The sequence below is a fragment of the Engystomops pustulosus genome, chromosome 9 (genome assembly GCF_040894005.1).
Source record: "Engystomops pustulosus chromosome 9, aEngPut4.maternal, whole genome shotgun sequence".
NCBI lineage: Eukaryota > Metazoa > Chordata > Amphibia > Anura > Leptodactylidae > Engystomops > Engystomops pustulosus.
Window position 1 is genome coordinate 96,441,089 of NC_092419.1, and position 25,072 is coordinate 96,466,160.

The window sequence follows — 25,072 nt, forward strand, 5'->3', positions numbered from 1 at the left end:
TTTGTCAGCCATCGCAACGCACTGGCAGATACATGAGGTCTAAGGGTGATGGCACACGTTTTGAACGCCTTTTTGGTCCGTTTTTAAGCAGTCTGTTAAAAAACGCATGCATTTTTGATCAGTTTGAATTAAGATAATTGGTCAAACCTGTCAAAAACAGATGCGGTTTCAGAAAATGCATGCAGTTTTTAACGTACTGCTTAAAAACGGGCCAAAAACGCGTTCAAAACGCCACGTGTGCCATCACCCTAAGCCTTGTATTGTATCATGTATCATGATGATACGGCTTTGTCATACACCAACGCACTCTATAGCACAGCTATCACTTAGTTTTACAGGCTCTGGGCCTATATCTGAATAAGTTTTAATAAATATAAGGGCTAATATTGAGGCTTCCATTTTGTGTTCAGGCTTTGGACGTGTGACACAGTAAATGTGGTCTGTTTTACACTGAGGTAAAATGTGACACTAAAAAGGATTTATTTCTGTCATAACTTTATTTTTATATTATTTTGTATTTCTGAGCTCAATTCTTTCTGCATTTCTCTCACGAAACCCCTGAATTTATTTCCCCTGCAATCCTCCCCATTGTAATTCTCGCAGCTGTCAGCTCCAGGCACATCAAGCGCCTGTATCTGAGCCCAAAACACAAGCTTCGGCGATTCAATTGATCTATCCTCCAATCACAGCACAACGTCAATCTCGGCGCCAATCAAATGCAGCGCCTGCTGTAACCGGCCAATAGATTTCCTGCAGCCTGTGAGAACCTTCCAATCACTGCGCGTCTTCCACCAGGTCGCGTCACTGCTGCTATGAATTCCGCGTGTCGGTATTCTGGAAGGCGAAGAGTTGGCGGCATCTACGTAGATTGCGTAAGTTGTGTAGTCGTCTATGGTGACAGTGTTTGGAGCCGTGGCGCTTCTTACGTACATTGCGTAAAGGGACTGTGGGGGTCTATGGTGAGCGAGCGTCTGGGGCAGAAAGCAGAGAAGAGCTGAGGACCGTGCAGGTAAGTGGCTGCAGCCCACACATGGAGCAGGTATTGGGACATACCCCAGGGGGCAGTGCATAGGGGGCATCACATAGGCGAGCTCCTGCAGTGCCAGGATCTGACCAAGATGGACGTGGCACTGCCTGGCTTGTTGTGGTTACTGATGGCTACCTAGTAACCCCTTCATTGCTGCATGTGTACTGACAGGGACTGTATACAAAAACTAGCACAAAGGGTGACTGTTGTTGCCCATAGCAACTAATCAGCTAATTTAAAGGGGGGTTCCATCCCTTGATCATGGCATTACATGATTGTCTGTTCATTCTGGTAACATGTCAGCAACAAGAACAACCAGGGTCTTATACGGGGGTTATAGTCGCAACAGATGCGCCGCTGCAGAGAAATAGTCACCCTTAAAGGGGTTGTACACTAGAAGAAAAATATAGGTGCTTTCTCCTAATAACAATGTCACATCTCTCCCAATGTTGTATCTGCGCTCGTGCAGCTTTTCGCCAGATCACATCAGTGAAACTCAGTTGCAGTACCAGACACGACCTATGCACAGGGGTGGCGCTGTTTCTGGATGAGTGAGCTATGTTTTTAAAAATTTCCTTTAAAGGTCTATAGGGTAGAGGGGTCTTACGTGCAAGATCCCTGAGTATCTCAAGACAATTGAGTAGTAAAACGCATAGATAACACCTTCTGCATTTCTATAGGACTGTTGTATTTAAAGGGGTTGTACCTCACTTATCCTATTCACAGGGAATAACTAGCTGAGGGTCTGACTGCTGGGATCCCCACTGATCACAGGACCACCCAGCAAACAGGAGCATATTTTCTTATAACTCTGTATGTGTTCCTCTGTAATTCCTCCTAGAAACATTTGAATACTTTGACAACTGGTTGTTACCTCCTTGTCAAAGATGTATCTGACACGAGCAGCACTGATTTGAAAGTATCAGATTGTTCAGGGACCCTCCCTCAACTGGTAACACCCACTTGACAATGTATTCATACATTGTTAGGAGGAATAACAGAGGAATTGCATGACACAGAGGGCTAGATTTGTTATTTTATGAATGATGTGGGTATTTACTAACACAAACATGTCAGGGGAGGTGAGATGTACTCATTATAAAGCATACATTATATATATATATATATTAACAAATATTGTGATTCCAACAAAATCTGTAGAAAGAATCTATAGTACTAATACTAGCCATGATTGAAGTATACAAGTGAATGATTGTGATATAACGCACACATTTATCACTCAATGACTAGCTACTACTTATTTACCAGTGGTCTGTCATTTTTGGATTGTCTGGTGTTTACTCCTTAATTTTAAGAACATGAATAAAAGGAAATTTGGATTTTTCTCCACGTAGGGTGGACATTCACATTAGAATATCATACTTGCATAGGCCAAGTGTTCATGTTTGTGCACCAGTAATCAAGGAATGAGCCGCTGCCATGGTTTATCTCCTCCCTGATCAGGCATATTTCAATTTTAATATGCCTGATCCTTCTATAATATCTTGCATTAGGGACAGTTTTGAGACATCATCAGTTCCACCTTAATGGTCCAGGTGGACCCTGAATCATCCATAGCTATTAATATTCCTCGCTATCTCTGCCCATTAGGTGGGTGGGTTGGGGGTTCATATTTCAGGACTTTTTTATGACCTATGTAGTAACATGACTGACTGATGTATGAGCTACCGTAACTAGTGTTCGCTAAGTGAATGGGATCCAACAGAACGGACGTCATGTCTTCAACGTGGCACCATGTCAGCGGGTGAAAGTCAGAGTCACACTACGTAGGCGGCGCGTACTGACGCACTGTCGCTGACAATTTTCCTGACTCATTTGTCATTCACTATGAGTTTCACTAAAAATAAGTGAAGTATTCATATCATTTTAACAAGCGTTCAGTCATTTAATGGGATTTTCCAACTGAGGACATTTTAAGGGACTCGCCCCCAGTAAACTACGAGCCCCCTTATGGGAATGAAATTACCTTTCCATAATTCCCTCTTTTATGTGAAATCTCAGCATTTACCTATAACACCTCATTTGTGTGAAAATGAGCAGAGAAGAGTCATATTTGCCAGAAATGAGTCAAGTTTAGTGGCTGCAGGGCGGGGAAGGGAGTTAATTAAGAAGCCCCTAACTTGAGTTCTCCAGTACCTGGAAATATGCTGCTGGTGTCATATTAAAGATAAGAACCTTATCTTTCATATTGTACCAGGTTTGTGATTTTGTGATATAAAGAAGTAAAGATACCGGCAGTTAAATAGAAGGCTTTCATTGGATTTTCATGTGCAGCTTACATTTCCAAATATGTCATTAGCTATCTCTGGTTCATTAGAACAGAACCACAAGCCTGATGTGATCTGAAATATGAGAATCTTCTCTTTCATGTGACACTTAAAGCATATTTGTAGATTCTATAGAACTGAAGATAGGACCAGCTAAGGTGACCTTCCCCCAGCAGCCTCTAAACTTGACTCATTTCGGGCAAATATGACTCTACTATATTAATTTTCACATGACATTGGAGGAAATTTTTTTTATGGGTAAACGGGCAAATTTTATATAAAATAGGAAATTCATACCCTACCTTAGGTGGCTGGTAAAATCTGCTGAAAGGTTCCCAATAACACAGAATGTCTAATCTCTGCGACCCCCCCCCCCCCCCAGTTACTAGATTGGTGGTCCTTAGCTCGTCTTCTCTAGTAAGGAGGAATATTTATGACCCCTTTTATCGGACAGCGGGTTGTGGGGGCAGTGATATAAATCCTATAGTGCCCACCCTAGCTCTATGATGCCTTTGCCAGCCTTGGCTGCAGTCCACTAAGGCGATGGTTATGATGTTTACACAGAAAATAGACCACAGGCCGCTCCGAGGTCTGTCCTTGACAAGGGAGATAAATTGTAGATGAGTTACGAGGGAAGTCGGGCAGGCGTCTACTCACTCCCTATAATTCTTCAGAAACTTTGATGTTTTATAAGGCTCGCCAAAAATATAAATGCTTATCCCAAGCCATTATCATGCGAGCGGTTTATTACAAGTCCTAACAAAACATAAAATTGTCAGGGCATCTGTCTGACCACATGTAAGGATAGCTCAGACTGGTGGTCTGTGACCTCGAACCCTACCCCCAGCCCCCAGTCACGAGATCTATGGTGGTCTGATACTAGGCACTCCCACTTTTCAGCTTCAAAGGCCTGCAATATCACCTCAAATAGGCTGCAATACCAAACACCACCACTATACAATGCTTGGCGCTGTGCTTGGTAAGGAGTTGAAGTCTATGAAGTCTAGAGCCTAAATCCTGCGGGATGATGCTGTGTGTCGTCAATATGGAAATGGGATTCTTAATTATGGATTAAAAGTATGAATAGGATTCGGATACTGTGATTCTCGTGGGATAAGCGGCATCAGTGAGGTCATTTAGTTTTGCAATGGTGACAATGGGGGGGCGATATCTATCCTTTATGTTCAGGATTTCAAGGACAACAGTAAACAATTGGCTCTTACAATTCCCCGGAATGAGTTGTTGTGACTTTAAGATGTGTGAGCTCTTGCTGGGTCACATTTTGCTGGATTAGTACAAGGTCTGTGGAGAGGTAATTGGAAGTCATATAGTTTTTCCCACCAAGGATTTAGACCTAAACAAAAATAGCCCCTCTGTAATTCAGCGGAGCTGCACTTAATCCCAGCCGACCTCTCTCCCTGCTTCCCGATCCGTCCACGGGAAAAATTCTCCAATGTTATCCGGCAAGTTTATGCAACCTCCGTTGGAATCTCGTCATGTGATTATTTTACCTTTTGTAAATGTTGCGTAATCTTCTTCCTAAAAAGTTCCTCAGAAGAAAGTGGAGGAAGTCCCTGCACCTGCCGCTCGCCCTCCTGAGTCTCCTCCGGGGCACAGTAATCGGAGTCGCCAGCGTAATTTTGGAAGCTATATCCAATCCTATGATAAAGTAATTTGCATATTAATATTCTATATGGAATCTCTTGTAACTTCCATGAATTTCCTGGTGACTCAAGAACCAGAAAGACGGAAAGAAACCAGTGACTGATCTCTGGGTTGAGCCATCCGGTAATGCACGTCCCGGGGACTCTGGGTGTGCTGGGACCAGTAGTGTCACTCCACTGGTTCTGGTTGAACTTCCTTATACTGAGTCAAAGTATGTAAATACATAATTAAAGGGATATACGTTTCTTCTAACATACATTGTGAGACTGGGCCTGCACACATTGCACTTTAAAACGCAATTGGGGAGGGGTTACTGCAGAGCGCGGATGCATTTAGACCTAAACATTTGTGTTTGGGAATGAGCAACACCATGTACACATATTACGCAGCGCTGCACAAAGCATGTCAATTAAGTCCCTGTCCCCAATGGGGCTCACAATCTAATCATCCTACCAGTATGTTTTGGAGTGTGAGAGGAAACCGGAGGAAACCCATGCAAACATAGAGAGAACAGACAAATTCATTGCAGATTTTGACCGTAGGACCTGAACCCAGGACCCCAGCGCTGCAAGGCTGTAATGCTAACCACTGAGCCACCGTGCTGTTTTGCCAATTCATGTGTTTGAATTGCGCTTCAAAACATTGTTCAAGTGCAACATGTGAACACGGCCTTAGTTAATGGACTGGGACTGATTGGGGCAGATTAAGTTGAATTGTGAATATTAAAAGTCACATATACTGTCAGGGGAAACAGTGATGTACTGTCAATCCAGGGCGACTATGAGAAGAATGGGGAATATTAAGCTCCATAAGTTACTATTTTGAGTAAAACGCTGTATAAAACCACAAGCAAAGTGATGGATGATTAAACATTTTAGTGGTGTTGTCCTTTAAGATCTGTTCCTAGACACTGCTGAATGTGGGGCACAAGGTCCTAGGAACACAAGTAAATGTCCCCCCTGTCTCTTCTTTGTTACATGGACGGATATAAGAGCCGGACAGAACAAAGCAGAACACTTTGTACGTTTCATCCTCTCCTGACGTCGGCCTCTTAGCACCTGAATGCTCGAGCACCATGTCCCTGTACCAGGATGAATATTACCTTTGTATCAGTCTGACCTAGAAGGACGGGCTCTGCTCTGTACGGAGGTAACGCCGCGGCCTTGGCTGATAACATCCGGATACTTTTGTTATATTGGGTAGAGTTCAACTAGTCAATATACTGAGCCAAATTGGAATGCAAATGTGATAGATACTAACCAAGATTTGCATCAAATTGTCTCTGGAGCTGTTGTTCTTTCCTCTGCCCTAGGGGGGAGCCCTAGAGCCAACTTCCTTTCCATTTGCATCTCAAGTACAAGGTTCTTCTTTGCTGTGGTTAAAGGGGTTGTCCAGAGGTTGAAAAACAAGGTCAGCGCTGACCATGGATTGTGCCGCTCGGCTTGATAGAAATGAATGGAGCTCCTTTGCAATACCACATGCCACCCACGGTCAGGTGTGGCGCTGTTTTTGGAAAAAAGCAGCCATGTTTTTGAACCTCCTTATAACCCCATTAAGTAGATGGAAGAGGTGAGTTCTTTTTGAAAAAAAAAAAGGAAATTTAATAAGCGTTTTTGAGACGCAATTATTCCTCAATTTATCATAATAATAACAATAACTTTCCTGGATTTAATCTATGATTCCCTATGAGATCAGTGGTGGGTCAGACAGATGGCACCGTCACTGATCAGTAGGTATCCTTCTCTCCCATGTCAGTTCTTTTGGGCTGAAAATTTTTGCATAAACTTTTTATTTATGTGGCCCACGTGACATTTTTAGAAACATGGACTGGCCTTGGCATCCTCAAAAATGTATTATCATTGATGGCAGAAACTGGTGGTGGTTATAACTAAGATCCAGTATCCCACTATACCCTTCAAATATTAGATGTGATGGGGGGCAATGTGTGAGTACACTCTCTCTATTGAAGTCTATGAGTGATATACCATTGGCAAAAGAGTCAAGGGATCAAGGAGGTGACAGCTGTGATTTCCTCACCAATCGGACATCTACTGCATTCCCTATAATACATTTACGCTGTCACGCTAAACTCAGACATTGCTGCTGGTGGAGGCCTGCCTTAATATTAAATTGGTGGGGGCCCCGGGGTGCGCACCCTGGGAGTCCATCTGGTAATCCAGCCTTTTTTACATTTATAGGTAAAATTCCCCTTTATTTCTGAAACACTGAGTCAGCAATCCTCTAACATCAGTGCTGCTGTGGGAGTCCACATTTAATACATTATAACCTATCGTTTATTAACTCTTAATATATGCATTTTATCTGTTTGCTGGGATTATTCAGCGCAGCGTCAGTCTGTGTTACTGTATAAACACGGCTGCTTGTCTTGTCATCACATATGTCGGCACACATGACTCCTCTGTCACTTTCTATGATGATATGAATATGGTTGTGTGTGTGGGCAGCCATAGCGTGATGTGTGTCCCTATATACCGTAGTGTAGTACAATGAACGTATCACACAGAATTCTTTTTGAATCCCCCTTTTGCATTATAGTTGCACTGTGATTGTTTCCTAACTCTGACTGTGACTTAAATGTAGCTACAACGTCTATAGAGTGATTGAGGTGGTCTAAGACACGCCCCTTGCCTCCTGATTGGTTCAGATTTTTTTTTTTCTCCCTTCTGATTGGCTGATGTCCATAAACACTTGTTTATAGGACACTCGCCAGGTCATCAGGACATGGAGGACTGAGATAGCAAATAAAAGAATATTATAATTATTGTAATATAAATTATTAAACCACTATTGGGAAAGAAGATTATTAAGTAATGGATGTGCATATACAAAACAGAATTGGAATGGGGGGGCTAACTTAAACTAGATTTATCCCGCACCTTAGACCGGCCTACCCTGAAAATGGAGTAATAAGACTTTGATCAGTGGCGGCCGTCATGATTGACTTTCTATTGAATTTATCCATAGTGTTTGTGTACATTGTGTAGATTGTAAGCTCCAAGGACTGATATCAGTGTTTGCATCTTCATTGACTAGCTATAGCAATTTGAATTAAGTCACTTTGCCCAGGGTTAGGTAAATGGTGTGGGGGAGGGTTAGTAGGGTGCAATGTTATTATCATTATAATAAAACTAGCTTTAATCTGATAATCCAACACAGATCTGTTGAGATTACGGGGGAATGGAATATGCTTATTAAGATTGCTCTGAATAGCGGATCATTGGGGGTGTCAGGTATCGGATCGCCACTTGTGGACAGGTTTCATATCAATAACCTGAAAATCCATCGTATAATGTGTTTTATATACGTGCGTATTACTCTCCAATGATCCAGAACGATTAGCTATATCTGTATACAGGACGTACAAGATAAGTTCTGTAGGTTTATTCTTAAATTGAATTTGTATGTAAGTCGGAACTGTATATTTTATAATTCTAACCCCAGCCAAAATTTTTTTTGGTCTCTATGACTATTGGATTTTATAAATGTTGGGTTGTCATCAGAACCAGGATTAACAATAAAGCTTCATTACAGACGCCTTTGATAACTGTTAAAGCTGTTTATTGTAGCCTGGGACTAAAGTACAGTAAATTAACATCCAGAGGTCTGTTTGTAACCAGGGGTCGTCTGTAAGTCGGGTGTTCTTAAGTAGGGGACCGCCTGTACTTTGAGCCAAGATTTTTTAGTACTTGATCATGGGGCCATTTTGAGCACAAACCGAATAGATCATGACATATAAGTATAGTAAATAATTCTGCAAACAATTGGAAGAAAAAAAATAGATACTTTATAATTATTTATTTTAATTTATGTGGGTTACTTTCTATGAAGTCTCCCTGTGTATTAACCTTATGGAGGATGCTCTTTGACCCTTAGGTGTATGGGGGCCTAGAGGTATGTCTGGCGTATGGATTGGGTACATGCGCCATTCACAGTGTGAGATCCTATGTGACTGTACATAGGGCAGCGATGATTTTGGTCCATGAGCCTCGTCTCCGCTGCCTGCAGATTGTTTTCCTATCTCCGTCTCTTTCTCACACAGTGATGTGTTTGTTTTGTTGCAGCGCCGCCGCCGATGATGATGAGGGTGATGATGTGCCTATAAGAAGAAGGGTGCTGGATAGAGCCGGAGAAGCCGCCCACCTCCCCCTCCACCTCCCATTGAGCCGGTAGAGGAGGAGTCTTTAGCAGCCCATTGCTGAGTTCAGATTCCTGCTGATCACTGGCTAAACCTCCACAGCCTCGGGAGGAACAAGCTGAGAGCTCTCCCCTCTCTCCGAGATTACACGTCCCATTGGAGATAAGTAAAGTAACGCGCACACACATTGCACCTTCTGCCTGCGGAGACCACCAGAAGAAACCTTGTCCCCCTCCAAGTGCAGGAGGGCGCAGAAATTCAAAGGGACCCCCATCTCTGCTGGTTTGGAGTTTGCGGGTCCAGTCCTACTACCCCTGGAGATGCTCCAAAGATCATTCTTCTTATCAATCAGTTCTTGGGGCATCCATTCCCAAAGAAGGGCCGGACACCCCAACCACAGATACATAGAAGTTGACGGGCGATAAAGGACTTTGCTGTTTTCTTTGAAACAAGGGAAAAAAATTCCTTCCTACCCCCCCTCCTCCTTCCCAAATCTTCAAGTTCCATCTGCTTTCTCTTAACCTCACGCTTTGAGAAGCCTTCTCGCCTCTGTGGGTCACTCATGGCGTTCTTGACCAAGAAGAAGAAATTTAAGTTCCAGACCATCTTTACCCTGGAGGAGTTGACAGCCGTCCCTTTCGTGAATGGGGTCCTCTTCTGTAAAGTCCGGCTGCTGGACGGAGGGGACTTTGTTAGCTTGTCGAGCAGGTAAGGACATGGAAAGTGACCGGTCAGGGATCCTCACTTGAGCCAGAAACCAGGGGTCTGAATAGATGATCTGTTTACTCCCAGCGTGACCTGAATGGTCTTGTTTGTGCCTTTTGTTAGGTATATAATTAGCATTTTTATGGGGCTGCCTTTATTTGCAATTGAAAATAAGATGGGTCTTTAATTGTTGTGGTGCAAGTACAGGTAACAATGCCACTTTAATGGACCTTAGAGTTCCTGACGGCACTTTTATGGTGGTAATGTGTGTTTATTACTTGAGGTGCAAAGGGCAGGAATATGTCAGCTGCCACACAAGGGGTAAAGTGTGTATATACAGCATTGCAAGGGGTAAGGATGTATAAGGGGATTTCTTATTGATATAAGTGGCTATGTAAAAAGGTGTGGTTATATGAGCTGCCACCCATATAGGTATATGAGCTGCCACCCATATAGGTATATGAGCTGCCACCCATATAGGTATATGAGCTGCCACCCATATAGGTATATGAGCTGCCACCCATATAGGTATATGAGCTGCCACCCATATAGGTATATGAGCTGCCACCCATATAGGTATATGAGCTGCCACCCATATAGGTATATGAGCTGCCACCCATATAGGTATATGAGCTGCCACCCATATAGGTATATGAGCTGCCACCCATATAGGTATATGAGCTGCCACCCATATAGGTATATGAGCTGCCACCCATATAGGTATATGAGCTGCCACCCATATAGGTATATGAGCTGCCACCCATATAGGTATATGAGCTGCCACCCATATAGGTATATGAGCTGCCACCCATATAGGTATATGAGCTGCCACCCATATAGGTATATGAGCTGCCACCCATATAGGTATATGAGCTGCCACCCATATAGGTATATGAGCTGCCACCCATATAGGTATATGAGCTGCCACCCATATAGGTATATGAGCTGCCACCCATATAGGTATATGAGCTGCCACCCATATAGGTATATGAGCTGCCACCCATATAGGTATATGAGCTGCCACCCATATAGGTATATGAGCTGCCACCCATATAGGTATATGAGCTGCCACCCATGTGGGTGGGGGTCAGCTGTCAGACAAGGGGGCAAAACTTACAGAGTTGTTCCACAAATTTATATAAGGTGCTATACAAGGGGTTAAGTGTAAACAAGGTGTATAACATAGTATTAAAATACATGAGCGGGTATAAGGACATAAAATTTACCTTGTAATGTATAAGTTGCCATCCAAGCGAGTAAGAGTATATAGCCTGGCACATAAGGGGGGGTGCAGGTATAGGTTACAAACAGGAGGGTAAGGGCAAATATGAGCTGATACATAAATAGGTAATTGAGCTGTCACATAAGGGGGTAAGGGTATAACATGCCATCCAATGTGGGGGTAAGGGTATTTTGTGTTGGCAGTACTTATCAAGTTATAACTCGGAAACCCATACAACACTGTACAAATGAATTCTCAAGGTGTAGCAGAGCTGAATTTGTCCTTTGTTGCAGTAGGTTATTGTAATTGCTATTGTAAACACCTCGTTTACACTTAACCCCTTGTACAGCAAGACTTTGATATATAACTGTATTATAATCAGGGCCAAACCTAAATCTGCTAATATGTGTCTATTCTAACCCACATCAAATGGTTAGTGGTCTATCACACCCAAATGGTGATTTATAGATGCGATATTAATGGTCCTTTCCATTCTCAAGTTGCTCAACTTCCAATTGTCTTTGTTTATGGGTTAAAATCATTCAAAGACCAACTTTCCCAAGCTGCTGAATGGCAAGTATACCCAGTCATGTAGCAGCATCGGAGTGCAGGATGCTGTGCTGTATAACTAGGCAGATTTGTTATTCAGAGGCCTGGGAAATTTGGGGTGATAACCCCCGAGGGAGCGGCAATGACAGTCCTTTTGTCACTTTCCGAAAAGGAAGAAACAGATGTAACTGAGAGACGGCTGAATAGCAACTTGACAGAAGAAGACGACTCTGGACTTGTGTATGAGGGGCGTTCTGATTTCTCCCAGGAGGAGATGCCCCTTCTATTGCGAAAAATGGAAATTACTGATCTTACTTGTTATTCCTATGACTTAATAATTTCCTTATCCTGTAATAAAGCCCTACATAATATTTTGGGATGCAGCTTTCCATGCAGGCATGCGTAGGTTTTCCATGACGCGACACTTTGCAGGTTGGAGCGGCACACGTGTGCACAGGGTAGAGCGGTGTCTGTGTTTGTACAGGTGAGGCTGGTACCTGCTGGTCCCAACCTGCCCTTTACAGTTGTTACCTAATCCCCGTACAGGGCTCTGATTAGACCGCACTAAGTGATTCACCTCTGCAGTGTTTACCTACAGCTCTCAAGGCAGGGCATCCTGAGACTTGTAGTGCTCTCCAGGAAGGTTTCTAGTAATAGGATTCTCTGGTAAAGTTGGCAAGCACAAACCTCAGCACCACGTTTACGCTTTGGGTTTAGTAACGCAATTCAAGCACTGCAGGTAGGGGCTATTCCCAATTCCAGATACACCTTGCTATCAGGAAGGGGCAACACGTGTTGTGCCGGAAAACAATGCAAAAGACTTATTGCCTCTTCCCGATTGCAAGCGTTTTATGTCTAAATGTATCTGCATTCGGAAAAAGCTCCAGTCCACTGGGCTTGATTTGCGTTTCTAAATGCAATTCAAGCGCAATGTGTGAGCACGCTCGGGGTACACAACTTGTAAATAATTATATCCTGAAAAACTCAATTACACAAAGGATTCTCTATCCAAAACCGCACCATTTACAGTTTTCTGCAGAATGGTTAAAGTTTTACAATGGATGCACAGACCTAAGATTTGGATGCTTTTTGAGATGCGTTTCTGTCTCATGTGACTGCAACACGTTTCAAAACGCATAGTGTGAATGCGGCGTTAAAGATCAGGATTTTATTATATGCCCCTAATTATGTTAAATCTGTGATGCAAATTATATTTCATTTTGCTGCAAAGGGAGGCCTTTGGGACCCCTTAGGCAATGGGACCCAGGTGTGATGCAGCCCCTGCCCCCCTTGGCTCTGCTCTCCCACTATACTGCTTCCCTGATCACCAGCTTTTGTTTCTCAGATGTCCGAGAAGATTAACACGTAATTGTCAGTTCATTTACAAAGTATCTTCTCTGTAGCCTCTCATACACATTCGGATCACAGGACCGTGTCTTATGGCCCGGCACACTGTCCGATGACTTAGTCTTGAGCTTTACTCTGGAATCCGCAAATTCGTAGGTCGCTGCACGGAGCACATGACCCGCGGTGTGACTCTTATACATGTTGTGCTTCTTAAATGATTGATAGACCTGTCACTTTACGTTCCCGAGAATTCTCTATCCGCCTAAACGCCGGCTCCGCTGCTGCCTCGAAACTATCAGATTTAGCCATTTCTGACTATTTATAATTTATCAGGCCCCGGAATTGCTTTTAGTTGTTCATGCTCCATTTAGTTCTTTATAGCGACTTGTCTGTGGTCATGTGTGAGTTAATTGTTTAGTTATCCTTTGAGCCCTATTCACACCTGCAGGGTGGAGCGACAGGCGGATGTGAGGTTGAATCGCAGCCGTTGCATTACAAACATCAGGTTATTTCTTCACGTAGAAAACTGATAACCATAGGGACAGATCCAAGATAAGTCAAGCACATGGTGACGTCAGGGCCTGGGAAAGCTGAGCGCAGTGAGATGGGATATCAGGAAAATTTCCTGGGAATTGCCACATAGACAAATGTCACTGCTGGTCATTCAGCATTCTGTTTTCTAGCTATTGCTACACATAGATGTAGCAGTGCCGAGTGTGTACTACTTGCGTTGCATAAATAAATTGATTCAATGACAAATTCAACTCTGCTACATCTGAGTGGAAAGGGATGCATAGATGTCTCCTCTCTGGATCCGTTCCAGGATGATGGTGCTATTATTCCATCCTTGGACGGTAGGACTACCACTCCTGTTCACGCCTTTGCCTCTTTGCCCTTTTGATGTGTCATTACATTTTGTTTTTCTCCATATTATCACTCGCTGAGTTGGAAGGAATTTGACATCTGGCCGCCTGGAGTGGCGTCTACTGCCAGCGCTGGAAGGAGATCGTGCCCTTAGGTCTATGAGGGCATACAGCTGCATGGGGCCCCCCTTCCCAATTAATAAAATATACATATTAGTATGCTCACACATGCGAGTTACAATCACCTATAAATACACTCATGTGCATATACACATACATACAGTGCCATATGCAACATACTCACATACAGTGTATACAGACACCATATACACAGATACTGCATATATACATCACAGTATATGTTATATACATATTATGCTGGACATGTGCAGTACAGTATAGATATAATGGTGCAAGTCAGATGACGGGGCCCCCTGACGCTGCGGGCCCCCTAGCGGCTGCTACCGCTGTAGTTGCGCCCCTGATTACTAGCATGACTTCTTGTTCATCACGACTCCATATGCAGTTATGTTTTCGTGGCAATTGAGATGTTTACTTTCTACTTTTTATCATACTGGTGCATTAAAATTCCCATAGAGCATTAGTATGGGTCTGACGGGTCACAGTTTTGGAGTCTGGTCCATTCTCCTAGTGGTAGAACCTGGTTAATTAAGTCGTTGGCGTGTATTTTTATTAACTCTCAATTGATTTCCAGACATTTGAGGTCCCATAATGCACTGCAGCGACGTTGTGATTGAAACCCATTAATAATTAAATGGCAGTCTACGGAGTGGACCTTTCTGATAAGTTGTCTAAATCCATCCAGAATAAGCGTCTGACGCCCCAGAGTCCGATTGTCCGATGCGGTCAGCGTCTTTGATCTCTCATTGTCCGGGTCCTAGAACTAAGGGGGGATTCTCAGAAGCTTCTGCTTTTTGCCAAGGACAAATAAAGGATCTTTTGATGTAGATGCTAAATTTTGACAGTCATATGAAGCAGGACTGCTATTACTGGAATCAGGAGTTTGTGATAATTGGCCTATTTATGGACCAGCAACCATGTGCAGCCGAATCCCCAGTTCCCTGTGTCGGCACAAGTTTGAGGACAATACCTGGGCCGATTGGATACAGCTGGCGGTCACGGATTTGACCACATCTGACTGTATCCTAAAAAATCTGCAGACTATTGGCCAAAATTTTGTTTGCATTCCTCCATTGCATAGATTTAATGCATTATCTCTACTTATCTGCCTCCTTTACCGGTCAATTCTATTGTTTCTTTCCGTAAATTCCCGTGCAGAATTAACCTTTCCCCTCCTCACTTACCTGTGTCATATGTTTGGAAACTTGCCTGGAGCAAGGTACGGGAAGAAAGTGGACCCGACATGGGTCACGCGCATATAGACTGATTTCTGCCACAGCTTTTACCACGGTTCCGGGCAGGGTCAGAGTTCAAGTTTTGCATTGGAAAGGTTAAAATCCACATTCAGAATTTGCAACAAAAACGGATTTTTTGCCGTGTTTACTTATTGAACTTGAATTGCGTTTTGAAAATCTTAGACGTCAACACTTGCGTTTCGAGAATTGGCAACACGCGTTTTGCAACGTGTTAACCGGATGCAAAATTATAGGTCTAAATGCATCTGCGTTCAGGAGTAACTCCTCCTTGATATGCTTCAAAACGCGATTCAGATGCAATGTAAATGCAGCGGTGGCTCAGTCTTGCGCTACAGCCTTGCAGTGCTGGGGACCTGGGTTCGAATCCCGTGGTCAACATCTGCAAAGAGTTTGTATGTTCTCTCCATGTTTTGCGTGGGTTTCCTCTGGGTCCTCCAGTTTCCTCCCACACTCCAAATGATTTGTTGATTTAATTGTGAGCCCCATTGGGGACAGGGACTGATTTGGCAAGATCTGTGCAGCGCTGCGTAATCTGTGTGCACTATATAATTCAAGGAATTATCATTATTATTTATTCCAGTTTTCTGGCAAACAAGCCTTGACATAATCACAATTCCTTGTAGGAATTGAGATTATTTTCCCCCTCGGCGAACCTCCATGCCAAGTGTGCATGAAGGGGGCTGGTAAACAAAGTTCTGCCTTGCTTGTTCAAGCAAAGGGTTTAGAATTATTCAACATCGGACAGGCCCTAGTATAGAATTGTAAGACAACACAGCACTTCGTGGATACATCCTGAGGCCGGAGCCTCCCAATATGTATCCGGAGGGGCATGGTTTTCATCATACGTTAAAGCCAGTGTGTGATAAATGCCCCCTTTAGTGCCTATGCAGAGACTGTAATTCGCTCCAGGTTAGACGCAGGCGACCTTTTACACCCTCCGTTTCCCCATTCCAAGCCTGGAATGGTGCATAAAAATTTTGGAGCCAAAGCCAGAGGTGGATTTATAAAAGAATGGAAATGTAGGACTTCTAATACTTCACCTGCATCTGCTTACGGCTTAAAAAACTTCCCCAAAAACTTGTGTGATTCCTTCCAAATACAAATAATTTTCTACTTTCAACCCAATCCAACTGGAACAAAAAAGGAATGACTTCGGAGAAAGCCAAATACAGAAAATATATTGCTGTACAGTAAATATCCAGACATGGAGCAGATGTAGATGATGTTGTGCATGCTAGGAGCTGGCTGACAGGTGATAAGCGGCGCTGTGCCTGGGGAGGTGACCTCTGCAGGTAGGTGGCACGGTGACAGCGCGTTGCTAGGAACGATGTGTACTGTATTCTGGAGGTGCGCTGCTTACCCCGTACAAGAAACACAATAGTTGCCGCGCTCTCGGATAACAACGCTGAATACCTGACGTTCCTCCTGACGTGGTTTATCGCTCACCTTGTTTCAGGTCCTTGGAAAATGAAATCGGATATCTTTCTCTTTTTTAAACCGAGATGATCCCTGCATTTCAGCGAAGGGCGTAGCTCGTAATGTGCATTCAGCCTTAGGATTGAAGCTATATATATATATATATATTTATACACCACATAGACTGTAGGGGATTCAGGCAGGTGTCTGCTATTGTGCGGATACATGAATGAGAAGTGTCATTTACAAACTAACCAGGGTGGGGGGTAAACATGACGCCTAAACATGGAAGCGTCAGAGGGGAGCAAGTTGTAGTCAGGTGTAGCTTTTACTCTGTGCCGTATACTAAGGATACTAATATATACTAATAATAATACTAATCTAGGGATGAGAGTACAGTATATCACCCATGTGCCCTTTCCTTAAAATAGGTCAATCGTATTTGGTCGATAAAGGGGTCAATAACTGGCAACCCCACCCATTAGCAGGAGCCATCAGGACCGAATCCGGCCCAATCTATTCTCTATTGCTACTCTAATCAATCCAACCCAAGGAATTTGTAAAAATTAAAAAAAGAAATAAAAACATAACCCAATAATAATAATTCCTTTATATGTAGTGCACACAGATTAGGCAGCGCTGCACAGAGCTTTCCAAATCAGTCCCTGTCCCCAATGGGGCTCATAATATAATCAACCTACCAGTATGATTTGGAGTGTGGGAGGAAACTGTAGGACCCGGAGGAAACCCACGCAAACACAGAGAGAACATACAAACTCTTTTCAGATGTTGACCTGGATGGGACTTGAACCCAGGCTCCCAGTGCTGCAAGGTTGTAGTGCTAACCACTGAGTAACCGTGCTGCCTCTATGGACGTTGAGGTCTAAAATAGGATTAATGCTATAACATACCGATGTCATGTGTCAGTAGTAATGAGACGTATGCAAATGGCCCATTATGGGATTACTCAGACACGTATGGCACGTGCTGGATCCTAAACAAACATCCAAGATCATTCATGTGGTATCCAGTATCCACAGGAGCCGCTCCGTGCATTCATTGACTTCCAGGTCCCGTCAGATCCTTCCCTTATTATTCACCCCATATTCCGACAGGCATTGCCTCTTTAATTAGATAATTCTGGTTTTATACAGGGGGTCCCCTGTCCTGATTGTTTGGTTGCAGTGGATCTGCTACTGGAGATGTAACAAGTTTTTTTTACAGGCGGTCCCCTACTTAAGAACACCTGACTTACAGACGACCCCTAGTTACAAACGGACCTCTGGATGTTGGTAATTTACTGTACTTTAGCCTTAGTCTACAATGATCAGCTATATTAGTTATCACAGGCGTCTGCAATGAAGCTTTATTATTAATCCTGGTTCTCCTGACAATCCAACATTTTTAAAATCCAATTGTCACAGAGACCAAAAAAGTTCTGTCTGGGGGTTACAATGATAAAATATACAGTTCTGACTTGCATACAAATTCAACTTAAGAACAAACCTACAGAATTTATCTTGTATGTAACCCGGGGACTGCCTGTATTTTAATCACGGAGGCAAAAGCGCAGCATAAGATAACCTAGCTGCGGTGCAGGTCCATTTTGTTTTTTTGGGGTTTTGGTTTATATTTGGTGAAATCTCAGCCATAACTTTTCAATGCAAATTTATTTACCAGCGGTGACTATGATCTACAAGGACCTACCCCTATCTTCTTACTCTCTTATTGGTACCGTCATGTAGTTACTGAATAACCCCATTGACTTGTGCTACTGAAAACACCTTTTTTCCCCTGGTTTTATGACTTGTTAATAACCTGCAATTCCCATCTGTCCATCCTTACAATATCGGGCTTCAAAGTAAAGCGTTATCTACCTTATCTCTGATCATATACGTGGGGTGGGGTAACCTTTTACTTTTTTTCTTTAGTGATTTCCTTTCGAATGTGTGACCAGGAGAGAAGATGACCCTCAGGAAATCCTTTGGTGTCCTGTTTCTGTACTCTATGATTATAGTGGGTGAATGTAGTCGTGCCTGTATATGTTGCATGTATGAGTGTATTCTCTCCCGTGTATCCTGTACAGTATCATAACCCACTGGGAAATCGTCCATAACATCGCTCTGTCCCTATGTCCTTCCTCTCTCAAATCCTGTTGTTTAGGAAGTTACTAGTTTATCATAAAAAAATCCTTCCTGCTCCACTGCCCCGGGTCCCGTGGCCTCTTATCTGCAGAACGCACGCTCGTATCAGCGGGTTCACCCTTTAACTACTTATACGCCGGGTTATATATCACCCACTTCTCCTACTACATACAGCATGGAGTCATAAAGCGTTCAGATTGCAACATGAGGCCCGGGTTACTCCTTGTACAGAGTGTACAGGGAGTATAATTATACAGGGCCATAAAATCTGTAGGGTAATGGGATCGGATCCAACAAACCTATAGATGCATACAGAAATCTGCAGGGTATGACTGATTTTTAGTTTTTTCCAGAAATGGCCCAACAATTGACACAGACCATGGTAGGGGGTGAAATGTCCTTACTAGAATTCTGTCTTTGATGTGACAACTCGCCTACTTATTTATAATAAAACTGCTTCCAAAGTCATGTAAAAATGAGATAAGAAGTGTCTTCTGTTTCATATGAGTCACTTTTAGAGGCTGCAGGGGGAGAGTCACTTCGGATGCCCCTATCTTCGATCCTATAGTACATATAGAAATATGGGAAGTCTACAATAATATAAAGCATGATCAACAAGGGACACTCACTTAGAGATCCAGGCACTGTGACTGTGATACTCTTCTTAGATTTGTCATCCTTCCTTCTACAATCAACTTTTAAAATTATTTAAATGAGTCGGAGGGGCTTCTGGGGGTGTTACCAGAGCCTTTCCAGGCTTTGGCTCCACAGGATGTTACAGTCACCCCTGCTTCCTCAGCACTCCCCCTCCCTCTACCTGATCTCACAAAGTGGAAGGGGGAAGTGCTCCTACACAGTTTAACAGCCTGTGAAGCTCGAACGCCTCCCAGAGCCCTTCTGGCTTTTTAACAAATTTTAAAAACTGATTTTAGAAGGAAAGAAATCTTTCCATGAAAGAAATGGGCAGGATCTGGATGTTTATCTATATCTTGCATTCCCAGCTTATGTATTTAACTGCCTTTATCTTTGATTTTGTAGCAGAAAGAAGCGCAGAAGAGAATCTTACCTTTAGAATGACACCAGTAGCAGGTTTCTAGGTGCTATAGAACCAAAGATCGAGACATCTAAAGTGATGCTCCCCCTGCATCCTCAAAATTTGACTAATCTCTGCTCATTTTCACATTGCTTTGGAGGAGATTTTTTTTTTTTTTATAGATAAACGGGTGAGATTTAAAACAATAGAGGGAATTCTAAAAAGTAGTTTAATGGGTAACAGGTTTGTTGTAAGTGAATGTTACGGAGCTGCACCACCATTACTGGGACTTATAGACCTCTGTAAAGTGATAGGGACTTAGATGGAGAGTGGGGGAGATTTATCACAAGTGGGCAACTAGAACATTTATTTTTACCTCTGACACTTCTGATGAATCTCCCCCAGTATATAGGACATGTAGGGTAATGAATATAACAAGCGCTGTGATTATTGACGCGCCTTTCAGGCCCGGCGTCAGCACCCGGCTGACCCGGGCAAGTGCCGGGGCCCCACAGCTCCAGAGGGGCCCACCACGACGATGTGGCACCGTATTACGGGGCCCAGGTTCGCCGCTGATTGCAGGCCGCATAGGAGGTGGGCGGAGAGGTAGTGGGATCGGCCCGGGAGCAAAGTATAATTCAGCATCCCACTCCCGGCCCGTCCCTTTACCTCCCCTCACTGCTGCTGAAGCCCCGCCCTGCCCTACCCACCTCACATGTTGCTGCGCAGCCCTCCGCTCCCCGGGACACCCTGCGCTCCCTGGCCCGCCCTGCGCTCCCTGGCCCGCCCGCTTCACCTGCGGCTCGGCCCGCGCACCTTCCGGCCGAGCGTCTCGCGTCCGGCCTGCGCGCCGGATGTCCAGCCCGGCCGGGGCGCCGAATGTTCAGCCCGGTCTGCGCCCCCGCCTGCGCGCCGAATGTCCAGCCCGGCCGCCCTCTCCTATGCGGTCCTCTTCACCTGCCACCCTGTCCTGACCGAGTGACATCCAGCTGGGGTGAGTATGATTGTACATATGTAAATGCATGTATATGTGTGTGTATGTATGCTGTGTATAGTGTATATATGCTGTATATCTGTGCGTATGTGTTGTATATATGTTGTATATCTGTGTGTATGTGCTGTATATACTGGATGTGTGTATATATGCTGTATGTCTGTGCATATGTGTTGTATATACTGTATGCGTGTGTATATATGCTGTATATCTGTGCGTATGTGCTGTGTATACTGGATGCGTGTGTATGTATGCTGCATATCTGTGTGTATGATGTATATACTGGATGGGTGTGTATATATGCTGTGTATGGTGTATATATGCTGTATATCTGTGCGTATGTGCTGTATATACTGGATGTGTGTGTATATCTGTGCGTATGTGCTGTATATACTGGATGTGTGTGTATATATGCTGTATATCTGTGCCTATGTGCTGTATATACTGGATGTGTGTGTATATATGCTGTATATCTGTGCGTATGTGCTGTATATACTGGATGTGTGTGTATATATGCTGTATAGCTGTGTGTATGTGTTGTATATACTGGATGCGTGTGTATATATGCTGTATATCTGTGCGTATGTGCTGTATATACTGGATGTGTGTGTATATATGCTGTATAGCTGTGTGTATGTGTTGTATATACTGGATGCGTGTGTATATATGCTGTATATCTGTGCGTATGTGTTTTGCTATTTTAAATGTCTGTTTTTTAATGTCGCTACATAAGTTCACTGTTAAGGGGCCCACTGAAGCTCTATCGCCCAGGGGCCCACTGAAACCTGGAGCCGGCCCTGGCGCCTTCAGATGTGCATTAGATCCTAAAATAACTTTTGTATGTCTCAACGCGTTTGAAGTTCTTGTCGGAGTTACTTTAGAGTAAATTGACTTCTCATGAATTTTACATCAGATCAAAAAACAAAAACAAAACATGGCTGCCAGATCTATAGCACAGCCACATACATACACCGCTAATCAGTGGTGTAACTAGAAGCTGATGAGCCCCAGTGCAAAGTCTGTGCCAGGCCCCACGAATATAATGTATGGTTTATAGTAATAGTCTTCTCATATGGGAAAGTGACACCATAAGGGCCCCCTAAACATCCTGGGCCCGGGTGCGACCGCAACCTCTGCCCCCACTCAAGTTACACCCCTGCCACTAATACTAAGGTATTGTATCACTGACTACCCAATAGAGTCCGGACATTTTTAATAATAGGATTGCCGTTCTCGGACTGAATAAGGACCCTTTTTGTGGTCCAGGTCCAGTACTTAAAGGGGCGCTCCGCTTTCTACATCAGTTTATAGCCTGCACCTGCGGATGATGTGATCTGTGAGACTGTATTCATAGACAGGTAGTAAAGCAGATCTTTGTTAGTGCCGGGGCATTAGAGCCTGCGGATAAAAGGAGGTCATTGTGTGGATCACGCAGGGAACACGAGAATCCGGGCCGCTCTCATACATGGGAAAGGTACAGGCCGTGAATAGCAAGTGTGACAAGTATTCATGTCGTGTCCGTGTGACTATAACAGCGAGCGGCGGCTAAACAAACACCTATGAGCCCCCCATACAGAAGAAAGCAATCGCGCCAAAGTGATGCTGGCTAAATACTTCCATTGTCTCCAAAATATTCCCTGAAATCTGATACTAGCCATGAGAGGGGGGGGGGGGCTTACAGGGGAACAATTTTAGGACCGGAGGAGGAACACAACATCTGAATGCAATTAAGTCGGACTGGCCCTGCACCTTGTAAACCAGCGCGCCTTCCAAAAAAATTTCCAAGGAACACCATGCAAGATAAGCAACACCCCCCTACCCCCTTCTTCCATGGCGTGGGCTCGGTGCATTGTTATTTTCAGCTATTTCGGGATCTGAAGAGGGGAAAAAAAAAGTTTTAACTAAGCGGCACGGTTCCACTACATCTCGCATCGCCATGGAAACCCCAGAAAAATCTTTATCGACCCCCCCCCTTTTTTTTAACCGCTTCCCAGCCGAAGCATAAGAGAACGAGTGTAAAGGGTTAACTTTGGCAGAGCCCTGTGCGTGCGCTATTGTGTTACAGTGCAGTAATCCCTAATTCTTTAAAATGTAAGAACATCCCTTTTTCTCGTTCGCTGTGCCCTGTTGTGCCCATCTGTCATCTCTTTGTGATTACGGCGAGTGTCCCTCCTGTCCCTGGTATTAGGACAGGTATATAGGAGGACGCCCCTCTACCATCCTGTACGTTTAGGTCTCAGGGGACACAGTTATTTTACCTGGAGGTTACGGCGAGTGTCCCTCCTGTCCCTGGTATAAGGACAGGTACATAGGAGGATGCCCCTCTACCGTCCTCTACATTTAGGTCTCGGGGGACACAGTTATTTTACCTGGAGGTTACGGCGAGTGTCCCTCCTGTCCCTGGTATAAGGACAGGTACATAGGAGGACGCCCCTCTACCGTCCTCTACATTTAGGTCTCAGGGGACACAGTTATTTTACCTGGAGGTTACGGCGAGTGTCCCTCCTGTCCCTGGTATAAGGACAGGTACATAGGAGGACGCCCCTCTACCGTCCTCTACATTTAGGTCTCAGGGGACACAGTTATTTTACCTGGAGGTTACGGCGAGTGTCCCTCCTGTCCCTGGTATAAGGACAGGTACATAGGAGGACGCGCCTCTACCATCCTGTACGTTTAGGTCTCGGGGGACACAGTTATTTTACCTGGAGGTTACGGCGAGTGTCCCTCCTGTCCCTGGTATAAGGACAGGTACATAGGAGGACGCCCCTCTACCATCCTCTACATTTAGGTCTCGGGGGACACAGTTATTTTACCTGGAGGTTACGGCGAGTGTCCCTCCTGTCCCTGGTATAAGGACAGGTACATAGGAGGACGCCCCTCTACCATCCTGTACGTTTAGGTCTCGGGGGACACAGTTATTTTACCTGGAGGTTACGGCGAGTGTCCCTCCTGTCCCTGGTATAAGGACAAGTACATAGGAGGACGCGCCTCTACCGTCCTGTACGTTTAGGTCTCAGGGGACACAGTTATTTTACCTGGAGGTTACGGCGAGTGTCCCTCCTGTCCCTGGTATGTATAAGGACAGGTATATAGGAGGACGCGCCTCTACCGTCCTGTACGTTTAGGTCTCGGGGGACACAGTTATTTTACCTGGAGGTTACGGCGAGTGTCCCTCCTGTCCCTGGTATAAGGACAGGTATATAGGAGGACGCGCCTCTACCGTCCTCTACATTTAGGTCTCGGGTGACAGTGTCAGTGATGTGTCCCTGTGGCTCAGTAATTCCACCCCTGGCCCCGGTGAGGATGTAACCTGTCATTCTCTCCAGGCCCTTGTCATTATTCAGCTAAACCTATCATCTCTGCGGTTCTCGTCTTCTTACGTAAGCGCTCGCTTATCAAGAGAACAGAAGACGCTGCACCATGTGACGTACATTGTTCCTCCCGGTGACAGGAGGAACAATATCCTACTTTTGTTATAAGATTTTAATTTGCATAGCACACCTGTCACGTACACCCCGCGCCCCATGCATATTCATCCTACCTGACGTGTCAACATATTTCATATCACTGTATACAAAGAATGTTCTTGCCCTTCAGGCTGACAATCTAATTTTCCTAAGACCGCTAGAAGAAAGGAGAGCACACGGCACCAGTGTTAGAAACCATACTGCATTTGGCCGAGCAGTGCTTGCATGTGTATAGGGCGGCTGAAAGGAATACCTCTGGCCGAGCAGTGCTTGCATGTGTATAGGGCGGCTGAAAGGAATACCTCTGGCCGAGCAGTGCTTGCATGTGTATAGGGCGGCTGAAAGGAATACCTCTGGCCGAGCAGTGCTTGCATGTGTATAGGGCGGCTGAAAGGAATACCTCTGGCCGAGCAGTGCTTGCATGTGTATAGGGCGGCTGAAAGGAATACCTCTGGCCGAGCAGTGCTTGCATGTGTATAGGGCGGCTGAAAGGAATACCTCTGGCCGAGCAGTGCTTGCATGTGTATAGGGGTGCTGGAAGGAATACCTCTGGTCGAGCAGTGCTTGCATGTGTATAGGGGTGCTGAAAGGAATACCTCCGGCCCAACAATTTTTGCATGTGTTTTTCGCTAACAGAAGTAACTTTTTCCCCAAGAAATGTCCCCCCCCCCCTTATCCGGAATTCATTTTGTGCCATTTGTAATTTCTTTCATTTTTATTTGGTGTTGGGTCAGGCTGCACCTGCTGGGCATCCGATTTCCCATGGCCGCCTGCCCCTTTCTCCCTGCAGGTGCAGCGG

At 44.5% G+C, this 25,072-nt stretch overlaps 1 protein-coding gene across 1 annotated transcript in view; it reads left to right on the top strand.

Annotated features, from left to right (window-relative positions):
• Positions 1 to 889: 889 nt before the first annotated feature.
• EEIG1 (estrogen-induced osteoclastogenesis regulator 1) overlaps positions 890 to 25,072 on the top strand; it is a 40,778-nt gene continuing 16,595 nt past the window's right edge. The window contains exons 1-2 of the mRNA XM_072124205.1: positions 890 to 1,009; positions 9,063 to 9,844. Coding sequence (XP_071980306.1) covers positions 9,699 to 9,844 — 146 coding nt within the window. The 5' untranslated portion in view covers positions 890 to 1,009; positions 9,063 to 9,698. The remainder of the gene's footprint in view (positions 1,010 to 9,062; positions 9,845 to 25,072) is intronic.